This window comes from Myotis brandtii, unplaced genomic scaffold (assembly GCF_000412655.1).
Source record: "Myotis brandtii unplaced genomic scaffold, ASM41265v1 scaffold225, whole genome shotgun sequence".
Taxonomy (NCBI): domain Eukaryota; kingdom Metazoa; phylum Chordata; class Mammalia; order Chiroptera; family Vespertilionidae; genus Myotis; species Myotis brandtii.
The window spans coordinates 3472939-3491360 of record NW_005358435.1 but is presented as its reverse complement, the minus strand read 5'-3'; the positions used below and the strand labels follow the sequence as shown (position 1 = coordinate 3491360).

Sequence of the window (18422 nt, the reverse complement as noted above, 5' to 3'; positions counted from 1 at the left end):
TTGGACTTTTTTCTTTGGGGTTTTTTGAAGTCTAAGGTTTATGCCAACAAGCCCACGACCACCCACGCCTTGAAGGAGGAAATTGAGCGCTGTATCAACGAAATTCAGCCACATTTATGCAAAACGGTCATGGAAAATTTCAACAAAAGAGTGCGTATGTGCCAGCAAAGCCGTGGAGGCCATTTACCCACTGTGCTATTCCCTACATAACCCTATACTGTATACTTTATGAATCAATAAAAAATTTACAATTTTTAATTATAAAACTGTGTTTTCTATCAAAATTACTTCTTGCGTGAATTTTGGGACACCCTTTATATGCCCGACTGTTCTAGGCCAGGGAGTCACTGTGAACAGACAAAACCCTCAAGTCCTCATAGAGCAGACACTCTAGGACAGGGGACAGACAATAGGGAAGAAAAATGAGCGAACAAGTAATATGTCAGCTGGCACTCAGAAGTATATGGGGCTCACCATTAAGCTGAAACCTGAAGGCTGGGATCAGCAGCCAGGAAAGTGCAGAGGGAGGGGGTCCAAGGCAGAGGGAACAGTGGGTGCCAACGACCCATGGCAGGAAGGAGACGGGAGTGTTGAGGAGCAGCAAGGAGGCTTGTGAGGCCACAGCAGAGTGAGTGAGGGGGACCGTGAGGCATGATGGAGCCATAGACCAGGAGAGGGAGGCAGGGCAGGCTCCCTGGGGAGGCAGGGTTTGCGCTGAGACCTGCAGGATGAGCAGGGGGAAGAAGAGGGGTAAGGGGTTCAGGCAGAGCACACAGCCTGGGCACAGGCCCGGAGATGAGGGAGCAACTCAGCCTGGTCAGAGCCGCCAGGTGTCACTGGTCCAGGCGCTAGAGCTGGAATGTGAGGGGTCAGGGGTGGGAGCAGGCTGGTCACGCAGGGTGGGGGCTGCAACCAGGAGAAGGAGGCTGGGCTTGACCTGAGGAGTTCGACAGCAGAAGGAGAGGGATGTATGTGTGGAGAAAGGATGAGCCACGGGAGTACACGTGCGCCCTCGCACATGTATACATGTACACACACACACACACACATAAACCCTCACACACACATTTATACACACAAACACACACACCTATACCACAGACACACATACAAATACACACCATACTCACACACACACACACACACACACACACACACACACACACACACCTGTAGGAACGCTTCCTGAGGAAACGTTTTCACCACCCACCACTCTGAATGCTCCAGGAGCCCAGCCCCAGCCCCAGGCCCACTGGCCTCAGTCCTGGGAGGAAAGCCACAGGTTTTCACTTTTTCCACTTTTTCCGGCTGAGTGGGCACGGTCCTGGGTCTGGCTCTGCTGGGTACGTGGCAGGGCCTCGACTCCGTACAGAGTCAGGTAGCCGGCACAGTCCTGGAGCTGAGTGGTGGGAGGGGCAGGCTGAGGCCTCTGCAGAGAGACACGACTGAAGCCCCAGTGCTCCCCCTCGAGCTCCTCCTAGTCCAGTGATGGCGAAACTTTTGAGCTCGGCGTGTCAGCATTTTGAAAAACCCTAACTTAACTCTGGTGCCGTGTCACATATAGAAATTTTTTTATATTTGCAACCATAGTAAAACAAAGACTTATATTTTTGATATTTATTTTATATATTTAAATGCCATTTAACAAAGAAAAATCAACCAAAAAAATGAGTTTGCGTGTCACCTCTGACACGCATGTCATAGGTTCGCCATCACTGTTAGTCCCTGGGTCTCCCAGGACAGGGGTTTTCCTGAGAAGGAGAGGGTGGATGCAGGAATGAGGAGGCTGGGGGCTGAGAGAGAGGCCTGTCTAGCCCAGACTCTGTCCCTTATCTGCACAGTGCTGGCACATAGTAGGCCCCCAATGAATGGTCACTGGATGGATGAATGGATGGAAGGTTGGATGGGAGGAAGGGCGGGTGGATGGGTAGACGAACGGACAGGAGGTGGGTGGGTGAATGGATGGATAGTTAGAACTTAATGCTGACAACACTGATCTCAGGAGACTATTATAGGGTCATCGGGCTACTGTCCCCCTTTGCCCTGCATCCCTCCACCTCCCTTCATCCAGGCTCGGCCTCCATGTGGCAGAGATGGGGGGCTCACGACCTGCCCACCCCACTGAGTAAGAGAAGACAATCCTTCCCCAGAACGAGCTCCTCCCAGACTCCAACCCGCTGGCCTGCTCGTGCCTCCGCATCAGCACAGAAGGAATTCTCTCCCTTCTCCCCCAAACCCGTGAGGCCCTGGCCTCTTCCCAGACCAGTGCCCTGTTTCCCAGGGCAGGGGCTGTAAAGGGCAGCTTGCACGCTGGATTCAGTCTCAAACAGGTTTTGTTTGGTCAATAGAGTTTTCCTAAAAACAAACTGAATGTATATTTAAACATTTGAGAAAATACACACAAAATCTGGATTTCCCCCTCATCTCAATTTGAAAAAGGGCAGAATCTGGCCCCCGAGCCCCAGTCCGGCCTGGCAGCCCCAGGCAGGAGTTGAGTCACGGCCTCCCCTTTTAGACAGCAATGAGCTGGCAGGGTCAGGCTGTCCTCACCAGGCCTGTGGTCCCCGTGACACTGCAGTTTAACACCTGTCGCCATTTGTCATCCCACTTGCACGGGGGCTTTTCTTAAAGCAGAAAGCCTTTTCCCTGTACATATATTTCTACCAAAATAGGCAATAAAAAAACAGACACACCAAGAAGACCAAAAGGTTTCACACTGTGGGAGTGAGGGCCCTTCCTAAGGTACTTCCACATCAAAAGAACACCTTACCTGGCTGAGGACAGGTAATAATTAAATGTGTGAAAATACACATAACCTATAGGTGGCGCTAGGAGCTGTAGAGAAAAAGCTGGAATGGGGCTAGGTAACAACAGAGGGTCATATTAAATGGGATGTCAGACACAGCTTCTCTGAAGGAGGTGACACTTAAGATGAGACTTGAATGAAGTGAGGTGGGAGCCATGCAGATACGCAGGGAACAACATTCTCGGGTAAGGGAACAGAAACTTCAAGGCCTCCAGGTTACAGTATGCCTGGCCTGTTCAAGGGGCAGCAAAGAGGCCGGTGAGATGACAGGGAAGAGAGCGATGGGGACAGCAGTAGGGGATGAGAGCAGGAGGGGTGTGGGATGATCATGCAGGATCCTATAGGCCAGGGTAAGAGCTTAGATGTGACTCTGAGTGAGGCAGGGCCCTGCATAGGAAGATGTAAGGGGTGGCATCTCATGGTTTGGGGCCATGTGAACCTCCATATCAGTGTCTGTCATCCAATTCATCCATCCCTTTCTATTTCAGGGGCTCCAGATGGCGATGAAAAGGCCCTAGGCTGCCAGGCAAGGAGGTAGGCGCTCCAGCCCAGGCCTTGGGTCCTACAGATACAGGGGTCCACTTACATCTGACCCCCAAACTGTGCCGGCTGTTACCATGGGCCCACACAGACCCAGCTGCCACCACATCATCTCTCCCCCCCGCGCCCCACCCCCAGGCCACAGCTTCCTCTCTGACTTCTTTGCCAACACAAGGACACAGGGAGGCAGAGGCCAGGAGACCTGGGCATTGCTTTGCTGTGAACTTGCTGGGTGGTTTCAGCTGCCCCTTTCTGGACCTGTTTGCTCCACAATGACAGGGTGGACCAAACCAGCACTGCTCAGACCAGTCACAGCCCTTGATGGTGTCTGCACCGCGCTCCAGGGAAAACGTGGATCCCTTACACACCAAAGGTCGCACTTGAGAGTGTAGGAGAGGGGGGGCTGCCCGGGCTCACCTGAGCAGGAAGCTGTAGGATAAACCGAGGAGACCCATCTCATGCCAGCCACTGCCCGCTTCTGTGGCGTCGCCCAGCAGGACAGTGCGCAGGTTGGTGTACATGGCATCCGTGAGCGCCTGCAGGTCTCTGTGGAGGAGAGTCCTGAGGCGGGGAACAAAGAAATGAGAGTGCAGCTTCCTAAAGGTAATATCCGCACACGGGTACCTCCCTCCCCCAACCTCAGCGTCCCAGGGCTCCAGGTCCTTGTAGGCAATGGGGGCTTTTGGAAGATTGGCTTAAACAAGATGATATTATTACCACCATCATTAACAATGCCGACCAATACTATTTACTGTGCTAAGCAATGATCTAATTTCTTTTTTGATAACTCTAGGGATAATAGTGACTATTATGATACCCATTTTACAGGCAGAGAAACTCAGGGACATGGAGGGAAGTGACTTGCCCAAAGTCACCCGGCCAGCAAGTGATACAGCTGGGATTGAAACCTTGACCTGCCCAACTCCAGAGTCTGAACTCCTAACCACCACAGTCCCTCCTCAGGGCACATAAACTTAGATAAGGACCACTTTAGACTGAGTAAACCTCTAGGCTCCTGGATATCTCTAGAGTGGAAAATTCCAGAGGGGTTCCATGAACTTTCAGGTAACAAGAGCTTTTGAATGTTCAAGTTGGAACATTGTTGGAATAACAGTAGACATGACCCATGTGAGATGATGTGTGTAAAGGGCTTAAGAGAGAACACCTGGCACATTACAAGTGCTCAATAAACAGGGGCCTGCGATTGACCTTGTTTCCCCGACCCCATTCCAGACCCTAGTCCTCGACAGAGAAAGTAGCCTTCAACAGATGTGGCAGCCACACCCAGAAGACATCATGCCAACTTGTGAGAAATTCCCAGAAACTCTTGGGGGCAGACACTGGAGGAAACGGGGGTCCTTCCTGGGTAGGAGGGCAGGATGCAGTGAACTGTGGACTCCCGTTGCTAATGAACTCTCATGGTCCCCCTGGAATGGTGGGACCCGGGACTTGCAGGCTCAGGAAGACTCCTAGCAGCTGTCACACAAAGCCAAGGTCAGACAGGGCATTGCTTCTCATCAGTGTTCACTCGTACGGCTGGCCTCTCCTCCGCTTTAGCAGTCTTGCAAAACCCAGCCTTCTAGACACTTTACCAGGAGGTTACTCTTCCTGGAGACACATCACTAAAGACTGCCATCAGACTGCGTGACTCTTTAGGGACGGATGCAGAGTCTAATTTCCTCAGTACGTTGGATGGAGGAGAATGGGCTGTGGAACCTGGAGACTGGGGTTCAAATCTCAGCTCTGCCACTTACTAGCAGGAGACTTTGGTCAAATCACTTCTCTGAGCCTCAGACTCCTTATCTGTAAAATGAGAATAAAAGCACCCACCTCTTGAGGCTATTGCACACATATGAAAGCGTGCCTATCCAACACCTGCCACGTGGTAGGTGTCCTCAGGTGGTGGTTAGCATCACTTTGCACCCTCTGCATCTAGGATGGTGAGCAGTGCTTAGCTGGTCCTCCGATGTTTGCAGAATGAATACTGAGTAACCGCGCTCACATGCCCCCTTGTTGATGTAAGTATTCCTTATGTTCAGGACCTGCACCATGTCCTATCTGTGTGACCTAGGGCAAGTCACTTCTCTGAGCCCGTGTCCTCATCTATAAAATGGGGCTGTAAGTTACTCACCCTCCAGCATGGTTGTGAAGACTAATGAGATCATGCATGAAGCCTGGCGCAGAATGCGGATCAGAAATATTAGCCACCCCACCCATCTCTCTTCATCTTACAGATGTGGAAACAGAGGCTCAGAGAGGGGGAGTGACTTGTCCAAAGTCCCAAGGCCAGGAAGGGGTAGAGCTGGGATTTGAATCTAGATCTGACTGATCCAAACCCTGGTCTCCTCCTCAAATCAGAGCTGTCTCCTAAGATGTAGTTGTTGTTTTTTTTCCTTTTGTTTCTGTTTATTTTCTCAAAACAAAATGTCTTTACTGGACACCTGCTGTGGAGACAAGCGGGTGGAAACAGATCACCCCCGCCCCCGGCCCACGTGCAGGTACCGTCTTTGACCACTCACGGCTTCATCTTGGCCTTTTCATCGCTGGGGTTGTAGTGCGGAAGCTGCACATCAAAAATCCTCTCCATGAGGAAGACAGCGTAGGCGTGGAAATCCAGCTTGGTGCGCGACTCCCACACCACTGAGTCGTAGGAGTGAGGGTCCAGGAGGACGGTGACGTACCTGCCCCCCACCAGCACCTGGGAAGGTGGCAGGTTACAGTGAGTGCCTCTATGAACAGCAGCAGTGCTCAGGGATGAAGGGCTCACCCTGTGCCGAGCACTGGCCCCATCTGGTACTTTACGGACAATGGTCTTTCATCTACACTCACGACCACCCTGGGAGGTAGAGACCATCATTCACCAATTTACAGCTGAAAGTGAGGCTTAGAGAAGGCACGTAATGTGCCCAAGATCACACAGCTGAGAAGTGGCAGAGCTAGAGTTGGAATTCTGTATTTTTTTTTTGAACCAAAGGTTGTTCTCTTAACCACCTCACTCTTAAGCACGTGCCATGGTTATCTTGGTTATTGTCCTGTCTCCAGCAGACAGGAGGGAGTCTGCCCACAGAAGACAGCAGATGGATGTGTGTGCATCATAGACAGATGGATGGATAAATGGATGGATGGATGGATGAACAGACAGAAGGATATTGATGGGTAAATGCGAGTGGATAGATTATAAATGGGTGGATGGATAGATAGATGGATGGACAAATGAATGATGGAATGAAATAAGGAAGGAAGGGAGGAGTGAGGGAGGGAGGAAGGAAGGACATATGGATGCTGTTGGGTAAATGCTAGCGATGTGCAAGCAAGACCCACTTCTTTGGGAGGCTGAGCTCTGTATGTGACACGCTGCCCCAGAAAGAAAGGAGAGCTCTAATTCTGCAGAAACAAAGGTAAGGGCGGTTCCCCTCAAATGTCTATGCAGGGGTCACACAATTCTAAATTGCCTTGGCCCTATTTTCAAAGTATGGTCTGTGAGTCACATTAATGAAACTCCCTTATAAGATACAGGCCAATATCTAAGAAAATAATGCTATTGGTGGGGGAATAAATGGTAAGACAGATCACTGAATATTGGATGGAAAGATGGATAGGTGGCTGGAAGTTGGTTGGAAACTAAATGTATGGATGAATGTGGGTACATGTGTGGCAGGATGCTAAGTGGATATTGGGTAAACGGATTGAAGGATGAATGTTGGATGAACAGAAGAAGTTGGAAGGACACATGGAAGGTGGATGGATGGGTGATGGTTGTTTGGAGGTTGAATGGATGCATAGATGGAGATATAAATCGATGTATATGGAATGAATAAATAACAGAATGTTGGGTGAATAGTGGCAGATGGATGGAAACACAGTTAGATAAGTGGAAGAATGGAAGTTAGTGGCAATTGAATATACAAATGAAAGTTGGCTGAATGTTAGAGAGGTATACTAGTATAGGAAAATGGATGGATGGGTGGATAGATGGAGGTTTAATGGAAATGGAATATGTGAATGAGTGTTGGGTGGCTATTAGTATGGAAGGGTGCTACTTAGGTATTGGGTAGACAGTCAGAAGAAGAGATGTCATATTGATGGGTGGCTGCTGGATAGGTGAAGTTGAATGAATGGATAGAAGTCGGTTAGATGGATGTACAAGTATGGCTAGACATTGAATGACTGGATAGCTCAATGTTGGGAAGATACTAGAGGGATAGCGAAGGGAAGGATGTTAGATAATCATTGGGTGTACAGTGGAGAGACATACGGATAGGAAGTTGGTGGGACCACTGGATGCTGAATGAGTGAGTCAGGATATGGATGGATGTTAGAGGAATCAGTCATCATCAGGCATGACAGGACCAGCTGCGCATCCCCTTCCCTCCCAAGAGATACTTACAGTAAAGATATCCCCATGCTTCTCCTTCATCCTGGTGAGGAAGCTGGCAGCATCTTTTCCAAACTCCAAGGCGTAGCCCAACCAGGGGATACTGCCCAGGTCCAGGGGAGGTTCGCCAGGTCGCCTGCAGAAACCACAGTGCTTATCACCAGTTGGCAATGCAGGGAAGAGGGTCAAGTGTGTAGGGCATGGGGTTTGATGTTAAATGGAGAGGGTAAGGCAGGCTTCCCTGAGGAGACATTTGACCAAAGACCTGAAGGTGGTGAGAGAGGGAGCCACATGGACATCTGGAAGAGGAGCCTCCAGCTAGAAAGAACAAAGTTAGATCCCGCCTGGTGTGTTCAAATAGCAGTACAGAGGCCAGTGTGGCTGGATTGGAGGGAGCAAGGAAAAGCAGCAGAGGTTGAGGCCAGACCGTGCAGGGCCCTGTAGGCAGCTGTGAGGACGTTAGCTTTGTCTCAGTCAGGTGGGCGCCAAGGGGATTTGAAGAAGAGTAGGGACACGATCTGGCTTAGTCTCAGGACCCTTTGGTTGCTGAGAAGAGAATGGACTGTAGGGGGATGCAAGCAGAAGCTGGGGGACCAGGTGATGGAGGCGGTCATCTCTCTAAGAGTGGGAGAGCTTTCCAGAACCCAGTACCATAAGGGTACAGAAGTCTCTGTCTGAGCCAGCATGGACCAGGGTTTTGGTCATCTCACACTCCCTGTCATGCCCACAGAGAAAGGATGAGACCGGAGAGCACAGCTGGGTGGGAGAAGGCAGTAGAAGGAAGGGTCTCATCGCTGACCCCTGGCTGCCCCTTGCCAGCTCAGCATGAGTTATCTCAGGTGGCCCGAGGCCAGGCCCATGGCCTGTGGGGATGTCCCAGGGGTACATGCTAGCTCAGCCTGGGGGTGGGAAGGTTGGGTTTGTGATAGATCAGAATCATCTCTCAGAGCAGAGCAACTCCTCTGAGAGTTTAATAACAGTTGCAGCTCACTGTGATAGAATTCTAAGATGACCTATCCCTTGTATAAACTCCTCCCATTGAGTGGGGGGTAGGCGGTACAGTTGACTTTAAGGAAGAACAATTCTCCTTAGTGGCCTGACCTAATCAGGCAGACAAAGGGCTTCCAAGAGGCAGGGATCTTCCTGACAAAAGAGACGCGGAGCATGGGAGAGACTGTTGCTGGCTTTGAAGACGGGAGGGCCCCCTGGCAAGGAATGAAGGTGGCCTCTAGGAGCGATGAGTGGACCTTGTCTGACAGCAAACGAGGAAATGGGGGCTTCAGTCCCACAACCACAAGGACCTGAATTCAGCCCGATTCTTCCCCGGATACTCCCGACAGGAAGGCAGCCTCACCTGCACCTTCATTTCAGCCTCGTAACTGAGCAGAGAACCCAGCTACACCATGCCTGGCTTCTGGCCTGCCAGACTGTGAGCTAATAACTGGTGCTGTTTTAAGCAGTGTGCAATAATTTGTAACGCAGCACAAGATAAAAACAAATCCGTTCAAACTTACATTGTACTCGCACTGGGCACTGCCCTTGGCTAAGCACTTAGTGGGTATTTCGTGGTATATGAGCACTCATCCTGTCCTCCCCCACCACCCTCTGAGAGGGGGCCTGTTAGTTAAGGAGACGTGTATCATGATCACAAAAGGAGCCTCGCAATGGTGTAGAGCCGGTGCTCAGAGTGGACCCCTTGGAGGTCTCTACACCCAGGCTAGGACCCGTGGTGTCGTCTTTGAATGATCAGAACCACAGGGCTGCAGAAAGCTCCCTGTCTGCTGCTGCTGAATGAGTAAGTGAGTCATCCCAACTCTTCTTTTCACTGTGGATTCATTCATTCCTTCACCAAATTTTAACTGTGAAGCAGGCGCCATTTGGGATGCCGGAGACACAGCAGTGAACAGGGCAGACAAGGTCCCTGACCTCATTGGGTGTACACACTAATAAGGAGAGAGAGAAAAGAAAAGAAAAGAGAAGAGAAGAGAAGAGAAGAGAAGAGAAGAGAAGAGAAGAGAAGAGAAGAGAAAAGGGAAGGGAAGGGAAGGGAAGGGAAGGGAAGGGAAGGGAAGGGAAGGGAAGGGAAGGGAAGGGAAGGGAAGGGAAGGGAAGGGAAGGGAAGGGAAGGGAAGGGAAGGGAAGGGAAGGGAAGGGAAGGGAAGGGAAGGGAAGGGAAGGGAAGGGAAGGGAAGGGAAGGGAAGGGAAGGGAAGGGAAGGGAAGGGAAGGGAAGGGAAGGAGAGAAAAGGGAAGGGAAGGGAAGGGAAGGGAAGGGAAGGGAAGGGAAGGGAAGGGAAACATACAAACGTTTCAGAGTGAGGAGTGTGGTAAGAAAATAAAGAAGATACCACTCAACAATGAAAAGAAAAATAACCCAATTTAAAAATGCACAAGGGATTTGAATGGACAGTTTGCCAAAGAAGAGACACAAATGGCCAGTGAGCACATGAGAAGAAGCTCAGTATCATTAGTCATTGGGGGAAATGTAAAAACAAAACCACTATGCGGTACTTCACACCCACTGAGATGAGCCTCATTTTTTTAAAAAAAGGGAACGTGCAGGAGAAACGGAAATATGCATATATTTCTGGTGGGAATGTAAAATGGTGCAGCTGCTTTGGAAACCAGTCTGGCAGTTCCTTGAAAAGTTAAACGGAGTTACTATGTGACCCCGCTATATACCCCCCAAAGAATTTAAAACCTATGCTCACACATGAACTTACACACTATTGTTCATAGTAGCATTATTCAGAACAGCCAAGAAGTGGAGCCAACCCAAATGTCCATTGACTGATGAATGGATAAACAAAAGGTGGTGTACTCGTGCCTGGGAACATATTCAGCCATAAAAGGGAATGAAGCACTAAATCATGCTATAATGTGGCAGAACCTCCAGACCGCTGTGCTAAGTGAAAGAAGCCAGACACGAAAGGCCACACATTGTGTGACTCTATTTCTAAGGGATGTCCAGAAAAGGTAAATCAATAGAGATAGACAGTGGTTGCCCAGGGCTGAGGGGAGGGGGGGAATGAAGAGTGACTTCTAATGGGTGCAGCGTTTCTTTTTGGAGTAATGAAGATACTCGGGAATTAGGTAGTGGTGATAGTTGCACAACCCTGTGAATATCCTAAAAACCACTGAATTGTGTATCTTAAAAGGGTTAATTTATAGTATGTGTATTATATCTCATTCAAAGAAAAAAAAGAAGGGTGATATGAGTGAGGGGGCTAGTTTGGAGAAGGTGGTCAGGGAGGGCCTCTCCAAGGAGGTACCATGTGAGCCAAGACCCAAGGATGAGAAGAAAGCACAATGGAAGAGAGGAGACAAAAGCAGAGGGAACAGCAAGTGCAAAGGCCCTGGGGTAGGAACAGACTTGGTGAGGTTGTCATGAGAGAAGGAACCAGTGTGGCTGGAGTAGAGAATGTAGGGGTGGGAGGTAGGAGGTGATGTTGGAGATGACCTGTGCACCATGAGGCCCCGAAAGCCCAGGAGAGAGTCTGACTTGTACGCTAAGTGAGATGGGGATCCTCCGGAGGGTTTGAAGTGGGAGCTGAGAAGCGATAAGATTATGCTTTTACAAGGTTGCAACAGAGAGGCAGCAGGGAGATGTGTTAGGAGCCTACTGTGATCATCCTGGAGAGCAATGATGGTGGAAGCGTAGGCCACGGTCCCCAGTGAGCCAGCCCGAGCATCCGACTCCCCGACTTCCAGAAGTCCAGGGGAGCACCAACTTCTCTGCATCCTCCTCCCCGCCCCCCATCTTCCTCCACCATGGCCTCCTGCCCCCTCAGTCTGGCTGTCCAGGTTTGAGAGCTGGAGTTGGGGAGATGTGGGAGATGTGGGAGGTTTGAGGGCCGTGGGAAGTGCCTCGCCCAGTCACCTCCTCCTCTCTCCCTGGCCCCACTCTGCCTCTGAGTCCATCACTGAGGAGACGTACAAAGTCGCGGGTTCGAATCTCTAAGGGGGCACCAGGGAGACACCAGGACCTTCCCTCTCCCCTAGTCATTTTGTGAGCCCCCGAGTCAAGGCCACTTCTCCAAAAGGCTCCATTTAAAGGTAAGACGTCACACTGGCAGAGCCCAGGGTTGGAGTAACTTGCTAGCTCAGTGCGCACCAGCCCAGAGAGATGGGCACGGGAACAGCAGTGTTTTGCACAAAAAGCAGGAGGGCATGGTGGTTAGGAGCCCAACTTTAGCACCACACTTTCTGGTTTCAAATCCCAGCCATGCTCTTGCTGGCTGTGTGACTTTGCTTCTCCGTGCCTCAGTTTCCTCATCTGAAAAATGGAGCGACAACACTACTCACCACATCAGGCTGTGATGCAGATGAAGGGAGTTATAGAAACAACAGCAAGTGCCTGGTTCCTCGTGACCTGGGAGCAGGTGGGTGGGTCTGAGAAGCAGGACCAATTAGACTCCCAGGCGCCATTTATTGAGTAACAACAATATGTCAGGTGCTATGCATTTTCCAAAGGTCTCCTTGCTTGGCTATTACTTAATGAGCCCTGGCTGTGTCACCCTCTGAGGGAGGAATTATTACTATCAAGCCCATTTCGCAGCAAGTGAAACTGAGGCAGAGGGGCGGAGTCACTGCGGAGGATCTGAGTTTCTAATCCAGGCAGGTCTGGCTGTAGAGGTGCTACCCTGGCCTCAAGTCACCCCAAGTGGGCATTTGCATCCCCACTTTGCAGATGAGGAAACTGAGTCACAGAGAGGTTTCAGAAACCTGCCCAAATGCAGGGCCTGAGATGGTCTCCCTAAGACCTCTTTGGGGATGCGGGTGGGGCTGGGGCTTCCTTTATCAACCTTTATCCCCTTTATCTGGGCAGCAGCCCCCCAGCAAGCCAGGTGTTATTTCCGGCAGCTTTCATCTTTCCCCAGAAAAGCCCTAGGAGGTGCAGACAAAGGCAGGAAGCTGGGAGCCCAGGCATCTGACCCCTGTGGCCAAGGACTCGTCCAGCCCACAGCCCTCAATCTAACTCACATTCCAGCGTGACTCAGGCTGGCCAGCAGGGGTGAAGGAGGCTCTATTTTGGGTCTGCAGTCGCTAGCCTCTCTGACACTCTCACTTTTTTCAGGCACTGCCAGCCAGGCCCGGGAGGGGGTGGGGGAGCGGGGAGCAGGCAGGAGGCAGGGTTGACCCTGTCATCCCCAGCTCCTGCCCACATAGTGGACTGTGGCCCGCCTCAGACACCAGGGCACCTTTTCTGATTCTCCCCTGTAGTTTTAATTTCCATCGTGTGGGGTCCTCCAACAACTGCCCATTCCTCACTTACAGACCCTCCTGCCAACCTCGCCAATCCGCCACCTGCCCTTTCTCTCTCCACTCAGCCTCTTTGCAAATCAGGGGAGAGGGTCAAGGATGCATCTCACCCAACTTTGTGTCTCTTAAGGTGGCACTAGTTGTTGACAACAGTGCCTGGCCCTGAGTAGGTGCTTAATAAATGTGTCAGATGAATGCATCGTGCACAGTTGGTACTCAATGAGCAGTTGCTAAGAGGGTTAAGGGAGCTAGTGCAGGTTAAGCACCGTACAGATCATCTATGTTCTCGCTTGCCCAGGGCAGAGGCTGTGCCATTTTGCTGTGCAATGTTGGTGGACTGCCTGACCTCTCTGTCCAGTAGTTTCAACTCAGTTCAGGGCCTCAGGCTCTGGGAGGATTTGATGGAAGAACAGAGGGGCCTGGTTGCTGCCCAGCCGGGTTGAAACAACCTGAGCTATTGTTTAAACTGCTTCACCCATTCTTTCTCCAAGGCTCATCTGTAGGCATTCTGCCACTAACCGAGGGCCTCCCTAACCCTCTTTCACTCCACCCTCTCATTGCCTCCCACTGTTTAGAAAGAGCATGTGGCCATCTTGCTTTGTTTTCCCGTCTTGTAATAGTCACAGATTCAGAGAATTGTTTCTCAACATAAGAAAAAACAGCAGAGCAAGTATAGTGACAAATACAACAGCTGCATGTTGGAGAGGCTCTAGGGAGTGGTGGGGACTGTGGCCACCAGTAATAGAGAGGCTTCTCCTACTGAGTCCCAGGCAAGTGTTGTTAGATGTTCCAATTTCTAATAAGAAGCTGGAAATCTGGAGTTTTTGTGTGTGGAGTCCCCCAGTTCTCTCCCCTTGTGCTGTGGTACACACCAGACCTACCTGGCCCTGAATCCAGCCATGGACCACCAGTGGGTGACCTCTGGTTAGTACATGTTGGAAGGACACCGATTTATTTGTTCCGAGAAACTCCATATTCTGCAAGGGCCCAGATCAGCCCTTGAACCACCAGGAACCCTCGCCTGATGCCATTTGTGGCCTCGGGCCCCCCAGAAAAGGGGCTTCCCACCCAGGAGACCTCTCCCAAGGCTCCCGGTGACAAGCACACAAGCCCAAAGAGGAAGAGATGCACTCAGCCTGGGGAAGTGGCTCGGGCATGAGAGACCAGCTACATGAGCCAGCTCAGAACACAGATGGAAAAACTGGGGCCAGGAAAGCAAGGTTTCTGATGCTCACATGGCAGGCCACAGCCTCAATGGGCACAACAAGCAGATTCCTAACTCCCAGCTTACCACCTCTCCCAGGAGGAAGCACTCATGGTTGCCAAGCTGGGCTTAAAAATTCTTGCCATAGTTGCAGAAATTTGAATTTGGACTTGGAACTAGATGACATTAAGAATTATTTTTTAGCCGAAACCGGTTTGGCTCAGTGGATAGAGCGTCGGCCTGCGGACTCAAGGGTCCCGGGTTCGATTCTGGTCAAGGGCATGTACCTGGGTTGCGGGCACATCCCCAGTGGGAGATGTGCAGGAGGCGGCTGATCGATGTTTCTCTCTCATCGATGTTTCTAACTCTCTATCTCTCTCCCTTCCTCTCTGTAAAAAATCAATAAAATATATTTTTTAAAAAAAAGAATTATTTTTTAGCCCAGCCAGCATGGCTCAATGGTTAAGTGTCAACCTATGAACCAGCAGGTCATGGTTCGATTCCTGGTCAGGGCACATGCCCGGGCTGCGGGCTTGATCTCCAGTGTGGGATGTGCAGGAGGCAGCTGATCAATGATTCTCACATCATTGATGTTTCTCTCTCTCTCTCTCTCCCTTCCTCTCTGAAATCAATAAAAATATATATTTTTTAAAGAAATTATTTTTAGCCTTGGCCAATAGGGCTCAGTTGTTTGGGCATCATCCTGTGAATGGAAAGGTTGCTGGTTTAATTCCTGGACAGGGCATATGCCTGGATTTTGGGCTTGATCCTCAGTAGGGGGGCATGCAGGAGGCAGCCAATTGATGTTTTGTTCTCTCATCGATGTTTCTCTCTCTCTTCCTCTCTCTCTAAAAATCAATAAAAAATATATTTTTAAAAAGAATTACTTTTTTATATTCTCAAGATAACAGAATTGTGATTGTCATTGTTTTTTTGACATACATGCTGAAATATTTAGTGGTAAGATATTATGATATCTATAATTTTTAAAAAAATCTTGACAACTGTCAAATCAAGGTGATGATTGCACAAGACTGGGAGCCTAAGACCTTCCAATTAAGAGTGAGGGACAGATCACATGCATCAGGAATAAAAGTGTGCGCGTGCTCCCTGATTATGTGTGTGCACACCCTCCTGCAGGAGGAAAGATATTTGCTTGCTGTTGGCTCCCAAGTATGCTTTGTATTCTACCAGGACCCCTGATTTGGGGGGCTCGCCTTATTTCTAACGATTTCATGTAACCCCCTATCTTCCCCTTTGATTCTGATGCATAAAATAAGGTGCAAAACTGCCATTTTCCAGAGCATTTTCTCAATCCGTTGAGATTTTGCTTCCCGGCAATTGTCATTTTGGCTGGAATAAACTCACAAAATTCTTACAGGTTTGAACGTTTAATTAAGTCGACAGATGCTAAGATGGTCCTTGTGATGACAAACTCTGTCTTTTGAAGACGTTGAATTTTCCTCCCATCAAAAAACATACATATCAAGGTGATGGGTACAGGGGGTTCTTATATTGTGCTCTCTATTTTTCTGTATAGTTGAAATTTTTCATAAGTAAATTTTTTTAACTTTATAAAGAACAAAGCCACAGGTAAAGACAGAGTTGCTGACTGACTGAAGTAGTGTTTTTTTTTTCTTTTTACTGGGAAAAGCATACACGTTGGAACCGGCTAAACGTGGAATGTAATTTCTGTACGACCTTATGAAGGTCACTTACCCTTTCTAAGCCTGGGCTGTAAGATGGGGTTATGAGCGTTACTGAGAGGGTCGGGCAGGAGAAACAGACAAGGGAACTGCAGGGCCTTGCTTGTTTGACACCATCTACACAGCACCAGCATCATCTGCCTCTTTTTCCAGTACTTGGTCACTTGTGCTTTCTTAAGCATCTTCTTGTCATAGCTGCGTCTCTTACTATCTTAACACCGTGTCGTTCTAAGACTTTTGAGCATTCAGATCACAAATATAATGTATGCAAAGAGTGAGAATTCATTTTTCCTGGGAATTAAACTTTCATGCAGCCCAGATTTTTAATCCAGGCAGACCATGGGCAAGTTGCTTGGCCTCTCTGAGCCCCAGTTTCCTCCTCTGTAAAATGGGGGTAACAAGAGTGCCCCTCACCAATTCGGGAGGATGAAGTGAGATTGGGGGCTTCAATTGGGGTCCCCATGGGTCCATGCAACTGTCTTCCAGCTGTCAGTGACCCCCATACCCATACTTTCCCCCAATACCCACTATGGAACCTCCTAAGCCACCCATAGATATAAAGTGAACAACTTACCTTCAAAGATGCATTAGCTCTCTGGGTTTAGCAAGAATCAACTAAAGTAATGTTTAATTGGCATTCCCGCTAACCCAGCAATTCCACTCTCAGCTACTGTTACCATCATCATCTCCACTTTAAAGATTGGGAAACTGAGGCAGAGTGGTTATTCAACTTGTTCTTATTCCTAGAAGCTGGAAATGTCCATATACTGAGCACCCAGGGCACTGAGCACCCTGCCTCCCAGACTCCATGTATTTTTTATTGATTTCAGAGAGGAAGGGAGAGGGAGAGAGAAACATCAATGATGAGATCCCCACAGGGGATCGAGCCCACAACCTGGGCATGTGCCCTGACCAGGAATCGAACCCGTGACCTCCTATTTCCTAAGTCATCGCTCAACCACTGAGCCATGCCGGCCAGGCAACTCCATGTATTTATATGGTGGCCCCCATCGTCCCAGAGAAAAGCACAGACCAGGAATCTCCACAGGAAAACCACAGCACATTGTCTGAAATAGCGAAAGCACTGGAAACAACCTAAAACTCCATCAATAGGGGCAGGAATAACAAGGCAGAAAGAAGCCTGCCACTATTTATACTATAGAAGCCTATACAGAAAATCAAAAGAATGAATTAGCTCTCCACGTAGCAGCACGGAGGGATGTCAAAACTAAAATCTGGAATGGAAAAAGCCAACATCAAGTCTGAAAACACCGCTCCATGGCGTCTCCGAAAAGCCTGACAACTCAGGGAAAATAATTCATTTCATCACAGGGAAATTTATTTGTTGTCTTTTTCTTTTTCTTTCCAGGCAAATGATTGAATACCTGGTTTTCAATTTCACTTAAAAAGGTGTCTGGTTGTTGAAGAAAAATATTGTGAACTTATTGTTTGGAAATTCAACTAACATTACTGTTTAAAAATAAAAAGTTTCCAGAAAAATTTCTGAAATTTTCAGATACTCCAGTTTAAACACACACACACACACACACACATACACACAGGCACGCAAGCACTTACACTGGCTGTATTGTTTAAGGTTCACGTCTATGTGTGAGAGAGTAATTGTAAAAACAGCAGAGGAAGGAGACCGGAGAGATATGACACCCTGGATTAGCTCTTGGAATAGAAAGAAGACATTCATGGAAAAACTGATGAAATTCAAATAAAGCCTGCAGTTCGGTTAGTCCTAACAGACCAGAGTTGGTTTTTAGTTTTGACAAATATACATTTATAACGAAAACTCAACAGGAGCGGAAACTGGGTGAGGGGCATTTTGAGAACGCGCTGTACTCCCTTTGCAACTTTTCTGTAACTGTAACGCTAGTCTACAATGAAAAGTGTGCCCTCAAAAGATCTGGAAGGCTGCCCCAATCGGATCCGCAGGAGAGTCCAGAATTGTCGGAAGGGTGGTGAGAAGGGCTTATCCCTAACGGAATATTTGTTTTAAGTCAAAGGCATTCCGCTCTTCCGTGTGCAATTCAAATGAACCTTGAAAATGTTTTAGAGAAAGAAAGAGACCTACTGCCATCTCCCTGATGTGAAGTGTAACTGAATGAGTTTTACTTTTTCTCTTGAGCTGCAGATTCTCAATGGGACCGGACGGCCTCTGGGGCCAGGAACCTCAGGGGCGGGGAGACCCGTTTCTCCCCTGGCAGAGGGGGGTACCAGCCTAACCAGCGCCACCTGTGAATCCAGTGGAAGGTGGTTTCGGGGCTGGTCAGAGGGCCTCCCCCAGGGCCTCTGCCTCCCGCAGCCTCAGTTCTCCCATCGGGGATGGGGAGGAGAAGGCCGGCAGGGCTGCAGAGAGCAAGGCTGGGGTCGACCCCAAGGAGGTGCTGGACCCAGGCGGCAGCTGAAGAGCGGGAGCGGGGTCCACACCAGCCCGTCGGCGCACCCTTCCTCGCCCGGAGACCTCGGTCCCCACCTGCAATCCCACCGCAGGTCCCGGCCGGTCCCCACACCTTCCTGC

The 18422-nt window shown here is 49.5% G+C and overlaps 1 protein-coding gene across 1 annotated transcript in view; it reads right to left on the bottom strand.

Moving 5' to 3' along the window:
• PTGIS (prostaglandin I2 (prostacyclin) synthase) overlaps positions 1-11461 on the bottom strand; it is a 32341-nt gene extending 20880 nt beyond the window's left edge. Inside the window, exons 1-5 of the mRNA XM_014539658.1 lie at positions 11344-11461; positions 11094-11229; positions 7734-7857; positions 5866-6044; positions 3764-3907 (exon numbers count right to left, since the gene is read on the bottom strand). Coding sequence (XP_014395144.1) covers positions 3764-3907; positions 5866-6044; positions 7734-7857; positions 11094-11229; positions 11344-11461 — 701 coding nt within the window. The remainder of the gene's footprint in view (positions 1-3763; positions 3908-5865; positions 6045-7733; positions 7858-11093; positions 11230-11343) is intronic.
• Positions 11462-18422: the final 6961 nt, after the last annotated feature.